General features: G+C 56.9%; 3 protein-coding genes across 4 annotated transcripts in view; 2 read left to right on the top strand and 1 right to left on the bottom strand.

Annotated features, from left to right (window-relative positions):
• The window catches only part of MCEMP1 (mast cell expressed membrane protein 1), a 3,388-nt gene extending 2,385 nt beyond the window's left edge, over positions 1-1,003 (top strand). Inside the window, exons 5-6 of the mRNA XM_017500143.2 lie at positions 126-185; positions 304-1,003. Coding sequence (XP_017355632.1) covers positions 126-185; positions 304-320 — 77 coding nt within the window. The 3' untranslated portion in view covers positions 321-1,003. The remainder of the gene's footprint in view (positions 1-125; positions 186-303) is intronic.
• A 1,030-nt stretch (positions 1,004-2,033) lies between these two features.
• TRAPPC5 (trafficking protein particle complex 5) lies at positions 2,034-4,402 on the top strand. Of its 2 annotated transcripts, none has more exons than XM_017500140.2 (2): positions 2,034-2,102; positions 3,790-4,402. In XM_017500140.2, the coding sequence occupies exon 2, from the start codon at positions 3,802-3,804 to the stop codon at positions 4,366-4,368; it is 567 nt and encodes a 188-aa protein (XP_017355629.1). In that variant the 5' UTR covers positions 2,034-2,102; positions 3,790-3,801; the 3' UTR covers positions 4,369-4,402. The 2 variants fall into 2 exon arrangements, with proteins under 2 accessions (XP_017355629.1, XP_017355630.1); XM_017500141.2 differs by lacking the exon at positions 2,034-2,102 and adding an exon at positions 2,108-2,248.
• A 3,777-nt stretch (positions 4,403-8,179) lies between these two features.
• FCER2 (Fc fragment of IgE receptor II) overlaps positions 8,180-8,970 on the bottom strand; it is a 14,873-nt gene continuing 14,082 nt past the window's right edge. Inside the window, exon 11 of the mRNA XM_017500137.2 lies at positions 8,180-8,765. Within this exon, the coding sequence (XP_017355626.1) occupies positions 8,510-8,765 (256 nt within the window). The 3' untranslated portion in view covers positions 8,180-8,509. The remainder of the gene's footprint in view (positions 8,766-8,970) is intronic.

Raw genomic sequence — 8,970 nt, 5'->3', positions numbered from 1 at the left:
TCTCCTGGGGACCTCAAATTCGGGCATGGGGCAGGGAGGGGGCTTCCAAGGAAGGTGGGGGCTTTGTTTGAGGCTCCAGCACAGCTTGTCTGATCTGTCCTCACTCAACCCTCCCCACCTGCCAGACATAAAAAACATTGAGACAAAGGTACAGAGAATCTTGGAGGTGCTGGAGAAAATGTCAAGTAAGTTGGGGCCCCAGGGGGAGGTGGATGAGGGTGGCTGGGTGGGGCTTCTGATTTAGCGCCAGCTTCTCTCCCAGGGGTGGGATCTGTCTCACTGTGGGTCTCTCCCCAACCCCAGAGTCTTCATCTAAATAAAGGAGGGGACATTGTGGCAGCCAAATCTACAGCTTGCAAGATGGGGTTGCACCTGCCGATGAAGATGGGAAATGACCCCCTTCCAGCCTAGTGTGAATTTACCCCTCATCCTGCATATAGAAAAACCTCTAGTCATGGTGAATGAGTGTCTCAGAGCTGCTTGTGTGCCTGTGTGTGCGCGTGTGTGCACGTGCATGTATGTGTGTGCATTTTGCTGAGGGTGGCCATTTCAGTGTGTCCCCCAGAAAGGTGATGAATGAATAGGACCATGAGAGTCACAGTGAGTGTGGCATGCATGCCTATGTCATGTGACATGTATGAGTCTTGGCATGTCACGGCAGTTGGCTGTGTCTGAGGACGTCCAACAGATGTCACTCTGAGTGTGGGTGTCAGTGACATGCACTGCACGGGGCCATCTCCCTGTTTGTGTAAACGTGCCTGAGTGTACTGCGGCATGTTGTGGGTCTACATGTTATGGGGGGGGGGAGATGTGCACACTATGGAAATGTATCTCTGTGTGTATGAGTGTCACCGTGTGTGCCCTGTCACTACCTGTGCCTGGGTGAACGGCTGTGTCATTATGAGTGTGCTGACTTATGCCATCCTGTGTGTTCAGGACACATGCACACAGACAGTCATTTATTTCTGCACTCACATTTTGTGACTCATGAAGAGAAATAAAGAGAAAACTGTGTCGCTATGGCGCCTGTTACTGGGGCAACTGGAGGGTGTTTGGGACCTGGGAAGAGGGAGAGTCTGCATGTAACAAAGACCCCGAGGCATGAGAGTGGGGGAAACTGAGTGCCCTGGGTGAGTACCTGTGTGTCCGGGAACAGGTAACTCATTCCCTGTGTCCCAGAGTGGATGCCCCTGAGCGTACAACGTCTCCCTGAGTGCACCTGGGCCCGTGGATATATACAAGCCATAAGTGTGTACCCACGAGTGCAATTGTGCCCGTGAGTGTATCTGTGCCACTGAGCATGTATCCATAAGTGTACATGACCCTAATGTACTATGCCCACCGCTCATGCCTGTACTTGATTTGTTTTTTTGTTTGTTTTTTGTTTCGTTTTTGAGACAGGTCTTGCTCTGTCATCTAGGCTGGAATGCAGTGATATGAGACAGGGTCTTACTCTGTCACCTAGGCTGGAGTGCAGTGGTACAATCATGACTCATCGCAGCCTCGACCTCCTGGGCTCAGGCAATCCTCCTGCCTCAGCCTCTCGAGTAGCTAGGATTGCAGGTTCACACCTCCACACTTGGCTAATTTTTTATAAAGAGGTGGAGTCTCCCCGTGTTGGCCAGGCTGGTCTTAAACTCCTGGCATCAAGTGATCCTCTCACCTCGGCCTCCGAAAATGCTGGGATTACAGGCCAGAGCCACTGTGCCCAGCCACATGGATGATCTTTGAGACAATAGAACACAACCCCAAGGACATAGGAATGCCTGCAAACGTGAGCAGGTGTGTCCACGGGCAAGGGAGTACATGGACCCCATTGTCATACGTGTGCCCTGAGCAGGTGACCAGGCCTGCAAGCGTCCCCTCCAGCGTGGGCCACCCAGAGCCAGCGAGACCCTGGCCACGCGCGAAGCTGCGATCACAGCCGCGGGCCATGATCGCAGCCTGGGTCCCGCTCAGCGGACTCACGCGCCCCTCTGCGGCGGCTCTCTGTCACCGCCGCGCTCGCCCCGCCCACACGCCCGCCCGTCGCGCGCCTGCGCACGCAGCGCCTTTCACGACGCCGTAAAGCAGCTCGGCCGAGCCGACAGCTGCGGCACTAGGTGAGACCTCGCCCGCGCCCCCTACCCGTGCCCGGCCTCCTCCGCTCCCCAGCCTTTCCCGCGGACCTGTGGGTCCCGGACTGGGTCTCGGCGTCCGCGATTCCGGATCCGCTCTCTTTGGTCCCTCTCAGGAGGCTGCGAGGAGGGTGGGTTTCTCCCCAGTGTAGAGGTCCGGGGCGAGGGTCGCGGGGTCCCCGCCCTGCGGTGGTTCAGCTCACTTCACCCACCCCCGTCGCAGCCCGGTGGTGGGGTCTTAACATCTCCCTCTCATCTCGCGTGCCCAGGGCTTTCCCCACGGACGGATCTGCATGCTGGGGCGGAGGCTGCCCGGAGCCCCTGGGACCCCCCTCCCCGCTGGTCCTCCCCCTCCCACGCAGACCTCACTGGGGCCGGCTCAGCATCCTCAGACCACCCTACTCATGGTGGAGGCGGGGTTCTCAGCTGCCCCTCCGATCCCGTCTCGGTGCCTGACCCCCCCCCCCGTTTCTCTCCAGGAGCCCCGTACCCGATCTCCCTCTCCCTACACCCACAGCTGATGGGAGGACCACAGTTTCTCAGCATCTAGCTTCCTCTCTGGAGAGCACGGGGAGGTGGGGCGGGGGGAGAGGGGGAGGCTCCCAACACCTTCTCTGGGCCCCTCCTCCCAGCCTTCAGAACCCAGGCCCTTCCGTGTCTCAAAGGACGGGGGCTTCCTGCGTGACACATTGGAGCTGCCCAAGGGCTTGGGGTTGGGGGTTCCCTGCCCCTCCTGCCTGGCCCCACGGCTCTCGCCTGTTCAAACCCCCAACCCTCCTGGCCTTTGGTCTTGACGCGCTCCTACCCCGCTCCCACCCTCCACCCCTTTTACTCTGGCTTTCCGCAAGGGGGGGCGGGCGGGAAATTTCCCGAGGGTCGTCAGTGCTGGAGTGCATGGCGGAGCAGGGGCGACTGTCCATGTCCCCTCGTGGTGGCTCATCTTTGTCACCTCCCTGCCTTAGATCTGACGCCCCTCCCCTCATAAGCCACTTTCCTAGTTACTCCCGTAGGTGGTGGAGCTGGCAGGAAGGCGCTTTTCACAATTGAATTGTCTGGGTGATCGAAGATTGTGTGGTTTCTGGCGCCCTCTTCTGTTACCCCTCGTGTCTCCCCCTTTCCCTCACTCCCCCTAGCCCGCTGCCTGCTGAAGGTATAAGCCTCCCCCCTTCCCTGAATTATCTGGTTACGTGTAATCGAGGTGTGTTTTTGTTTTTGAGACGGAGTTTCGCTCTTATTGCCCGGACTGGAGGGCAATGGCTCGATCTCGGCTCACCGCAGGCTCCGCCTCCCGTGTTCAAGGGAGTCTCCTGCCTTAGCCTCCCAAGTAGCTGGGATTACAGGCATGCTCCATCAGGCCCGGCTAATTTTGTATTTATAGTAGAGACGGGGTTTCACCATGTTGGTAAGCCTGGTCTCGAACTCCCGACCTCAGGTGATCCGCCTGCCTGGTTCTCCCAAAGTGCTGTGGGATTACGGGCGTCAGCCACCGCACCCGGCCCATCGAGGCGTGTTTTACGCGCATATCTTTGCATGTGGGAAGTCAGCGCTGGAGCATACAATGGTGGTGTGGGGTGACGGTGTCCCAGGGGCCCTCGCTGTTCTCCCTCCTTCCCTCCCCGCCTGGTCCCCTTCCCATTGCCCCTAACACCCATGCTTCCTGGTCTCCCCGCAGGGCATTGGTGGGATGGAGGCGCGCTTCACGCGCGGGAAGTCGGCTCTGCTGGAGCGCGCGCTGGCACGGCCGCGCACCGAGGTGAGCCTGAGCGCCTTCGCATTGCTATTCTCTGAGCTGGTGCAGCACTGCCAGAGCCGCGTCTTCTCCGTGGCTGAGCTGCAGGCGCGACTCGCAGCGCTGGGCCGCCAGGTGGGCGCGCGTGTGCTGGATGCGCTGGTGGCGCGAGAAAAGGGGGCCCGGCGCGAGACCAAGGTGCTGGGTGCGCTGCTCTTCGTAAAAGGCTCGGTGTGGAAGGCGCTCTTCGGCAAGGAAGCGGACAAGCTGGAGCAGGCCAACGATGACGCGCGCACCTTCTACATCATCGAGCGTGAGCCGCTCATCAACACCTACATCTCCGTGCCCAAGGAGAACAGCACGCTCAACTGTGCCAGCTTCACGGCGGGCATCGTGGAGGCAGTGCTCACACACAGCGGCTTCCCTGCCAAGGTCACGGCGCACTGGCACAAGGGCACCACGCTCATGATCAAGTTCGAGGAGGCGGTCATCGCCCGAGACCGGGCCCTGGAGGGCCGCTGACCCCGCTGGAGATAAAGGATACAGAGAGCCCCCTACCCAAGTGTGTCTTGTGTCTTGTGTGGGGGCCTCAGGTCCACATGTGTTTATAATAGAGTGGGACGGTGGGGGCGGGACTGGCCATAGGGTTGGGGGTTGAGTGAGGCCAGGGGTGGTGGCAGGGAGAAATAAAGCAGACAGAAAGAGTTGGTGGGAAATGCTGGCAGGTCTGGAACCACAGTTGGAGGCTGTCTGCAGGCTGAAGGGGGCATGGTGTTCTGGGAGAGGCATCAGGACAAGACAGACGCCTTTAAACTTGGGGTGGGCAAACTGTGCAGAGGGCCAGATGGACAATATTTTTTATGCCATGTGGTCTCTATTTTTTTAAATTTATTGAGATGCAGTCTCTCTCTGTCACCCAGGCTGGAGTCCAATGGCACAGTCTTGGCTCACTGCAACCTCCACCTCCTAGGTTCAAGCCATCCTCCTACCTCAGTCTCCTGAGTAGAGGGGATTACAGGCGTCCACCACCACACCTGGCTGATTTTTTGTATTTTTAGTAGAAATGAGGTTTCACTGTGTTGGCCAGGCTGCTCAGTACTTTAAAGTTAATTTTAAAACCCAGGATGATACAAACATTTTCCGTGTTAAAAATGTAAAATAAGTGTGGTGCAGTGGTGCACACCTGGAGTCCCTGCTATTCAGGAGGCTGAGGCAGGAGGATTGCTTGAGGCCAGGGGTTGGAGTCCAGCCTGGGCAACATAGTAAGACCGCATCTAAAAAAATTTAAATTAAGGCCAGGCGTGGTGGCTTATGTCTGTAATCCCAGCACTTTGGGAGGCTGAGGTGGGCAGATCATTTGAGGCTGGAAGTTCAAGACCAACCTGGCCAAAATGGCAAAACCCATCTTTACTAAAAATACAAAAATTAGCCGGGCGTGGTGGCAGACACATGTAATCCCAGCTATTCAGGAGGCTAAGGCGGGAGGATCGCTTGAACCTGGGAGGCGGAGGTTGAAGTGAGCCAAGATTGAACCATTGGCACTCCAGCCTGGGCAACACAGTGAGACCCTGTCTTAGAAAAGAAAAAAACAAAAGTAATACATCACGCCTCAGGTAATTCTTTCCCCTTTTGTTCATCACACTTGGTTCCTGACCACTTCTCCCCAAGAAAAGTCCTTCCAGATTTTTTGTGGGACCATGATCCAACCTTCCCTGCTTCCTTTCCCCTGCCCCCAGGATGCGAGTAGACGGGTCTGTTCAGAAATGGAACTGCAGGTACCGTCGGCTGCACTACCCTCACTGGTTATGAGAAGGGCCAAAGGGGTCGGTGTCGCCTCTCGATTTGTTTAGGATGCTCCATTGGGCTGCCTGGGGGACCAGGGCTGAGGGCTTGGTGAGGGGGCGGTTTCAGTCATCCCAGCAAGAGGCATTGAGCAGGGTGGGCTTCAGCACAGCGGGGAGAAGGTGGCGTCCCTAGGATAAGTGAAACCACTGAGTGGCCGCCACGCATAGCCCCGGGCTGATCCTGGAATAGCTGTTGGCTGGTGGAAGTGGAGGGAGGTGCTGGGAGAGGGCTTGGGTAGGGTGACAGCCTGAATCTGGAATGAGGGGAGGTGTCTATGGGGCCAGCAGATGCACAGGTCTGGGGGTTTGGGGTCTGGAGTCCTGGAGTGAGGTCTGTGTGTCAGCACAGAGACAGAAGCCACAGTCCTGGATGGGGGACAGAGGGAGGGAAGCGTGGTATCTGAGAAGCTGGATTTCAGAGAAAAATGTGGGACACTTTGGGCTAAGCAACCCCAGGCAGGTCCTCTAAGACCCTGGGGAGGGGGGCTTCCAGGACCTGCCAGGGCAGGGGCCAGAGGCAGGAGGCTGGAGTGGCACGGGGCCATTCTTCCGCGCTGTGAAGGGGGCCAGACAGATCCGGAGGGAGGAAGAGGGGCTGTGGGACTTCGTAAGCTGGGAGTGCAAGGCCCAGGGTCTGTTCCCACTCCCTGTCCCCACCTGGCCACCAAGGGTGAGTTAGGGGGCTTGAGGAGAAGGGACAAGGTTTGAACAAGCTGTAGGGTTATGAGGCTGGGCCCAGGTCTGGGGCAATGGAGGATGAAGAGAAAGAAGAGGAGCCTGTGGTCCAGCAGCTTCTGATCACAGCAGCTCTAACTTAGGGTGCTTTGGGCTGCAAGGAAGGCCTCCCCTGGACCCTCCAGGTGGGTGGTCAAGAGGAGGAGGAGGAGGAGGATGAGCTGAGCACCAGCCTTTGGTGAGCTGGGCAAGCAGCATCACCTCATTTCATGGGCAGGTTCCAAAAGAAGTCATGTGCCCATGGTCACACAGATTTATTTTATGTATATATACGGAGAGAGAGAGATGGAGTCTCCTCACTCTGTCACCCAGGCAGTGGTGCAATCTCAGCCTCCTGGGTTCAAGTGATTCTCCTGTCTCAGCCTCCTGAGTAGCTGGGACTACAGGTGCACACCACCACGCCCAGCTAATTTTGTATTTTTAGTAGAGACAAGGTTTCTCCGTGTTGGTCAGGCTGGTCTCAAACTTCCGACCTCAGGTGATCCACCTGCCTCAGCCTTCCAAGGTGCTGGGATTACAGGCTTGAGCCACCACGCCCGGGCTTCCCACGGGCTTTTCTTATGGATTTGGACTTGGAGGTGGCATTGGGGAAGGGAAGAGGCACAATGACCCCAGTGTTGGCCTAAGCCACTGGTAGAGGAGTGTGGTGAGGGATGCCCTGCGCTCCTGGCCTCCCTCCCATGGCCTCAGGGGCATGGGCTGACCTTGGCCAAGCTTCAGGCTGGTACCACCTCACCCTCCCAGACCCTGAGTGGGGTTAACAACCCAGACCTGGAATGTCCTCCGGTTGACCAGGCCAACTCCCCATCAGCCTGTACAGCCAGCCCAGCACTTACTGAGCGCCTCTGTGTACCAAGCCCTGTTCTGGGCACTTCAGGAGTGAACTCATGACTTCCTGCCTCAGGGTGGTCCGCTGCCTTCCCTACACTATTCCAAGGCACCACTAGACATCAGAATCTTCATGTCCTGTACATTCTCCTTGTAATAGAGCAGGAAAAAATTAAAGCGGGGAGACAGAATTCTACTTCAGTTGCTCCTCAATTTGTTTCTTTTTTGTTTTTTGTTTTTGAGACGGAGTTTTGCTCTGTTGCCCAGGCTGGAGTGCAGTGGCACAATCTTGGCTCACTGCAACCTCTGCCTCCTGGGTTCAAGTGATTCTCCTGCCTCAGCCTCCCAAATAGCTGGGATTACAGGCGCACACCAACACACCTGGCTAATTTTTGTATTTTTTTTAGTAGAGACGGGGTTTCACCATGTTGGCCAGGCTGGTCTCCAACTCCTGGTCTCAAGCAATCTGCCCACTTGAGCCTCCCAAAGTACTAGGATTACAGGCATAAGCAACCATGTCTGGTTGCTCCCAATTTTCTTTTTCTTTCTTTTTTTTTTTTAAGTCAGGGTCTCATTCTGTTGCTCAGGTTGGAGTACAGTGACACAATCTTGGATCACTGCAGCCTCTGCCTCTGGGGTTTATCCTGCCTTAGCCTCCTGAGTAGCTAGGATTACAGGCGTGTGCCACCACACCCAGCTAATTTTTGTATTTTTAATAGAGATGGGGTTTTGCCATGTTGGCCAAACTCCTGACCTCAGATGATACCCTGCCTTGGCCTCCCAAAGTGCTGGGATTACAGGCATGAGCCACTGCGGCCAGCCAAAGATCTGATGTCCCGATTTTCAAAGGTGGTCTCAGGCATCAGACTGGGACTCCCCGCTCCCATGTCCCACACCCAGAGACCAGACCCAGCCAGTCCTCCAAGAAGGTAACAAATGTTGGGGGGACCATTATTGCATTTTACTGATGCAGGCTGGACAGGAGGACTCACCACCTGAGCTTGGGGTGCTCAGGTCCTGGGGTGCTGAGGACATGGGGGTGCATCTTGAGAGGGTGGTGTTGGGAATACTTCCATCTGGACAGGGTGCTGTTGAGGGGCACTTCTGGGGAGGCAGGGCTGCAGAGGAGCTGGGATGTGTCAGCTGCCTCCCTTTGGGTGGGAGAAAATGTCACGGGGACCTTTCAGCCGCAAAGAGGCGTCCAGGCTATGGCTGGGGGTCTTCAGGGTTTCATTCTGGGCTGGCTGGGTCCATGCTCAAGGGTGGAGAAGGGCAGAGGGGATAGGCAGGCGGCCATCCTGGCCTGGTTCTGAATCAGGTCCCAGTTCTGAATCAGGTTCCAGGAACTCCGCGGAACCTTCCCTGTCTAGCGGCACGCACGTGGCCAGCCGATCGCACACCCAGGCGCCCAGCTTACGGTCGCAGTAGATGTCGTTCCAGTCACCAGAGCCCCGCATCATCACACAGTCTTCGCCCTGGTTCCGGTTGGTAGGTTCCTCTGGAGCCCAGTTGCTGGAGCAAAATGCTTTGGGTCAGTGGATGGGGTGGGGAGAAGGAGCCTGGTTCCCGGCAGCCTGGACAGAGCCCTCTGAGTCTGCTCCCTCCCTTCTCACCCCAGGTTCCCCCTTCCTGAGTCTGTGTCTGGGAACCTGTACCTCGTTTTGGCGCCCCATACCCTACAGCCCAAGACTCGCCTCCCCCCTTTTTTTTTTTTTTT

Source organism: Cebus imitator, unplaced genomic scaffold (genome assembly GCF_001604975.1).
Source record: "Cebus imitator isolate Cc_AM_T3 unplaced genomic scaffold, Cebus_imitator-1.0 Scaffold263, whole genome shotgun sequence".
Taxonomy (NCBI): domain Eukaryota; kingdom Metazoa; phylum Chordata; class Mammalia; order Primates; family Cebidae; genus Cebus; species Cebus imitator.
The sequence above is the reverse complement of the archived record's forward strand: the minus strand, read 5'-3'. Positions and strand labels throughout refer to the sequence as shown.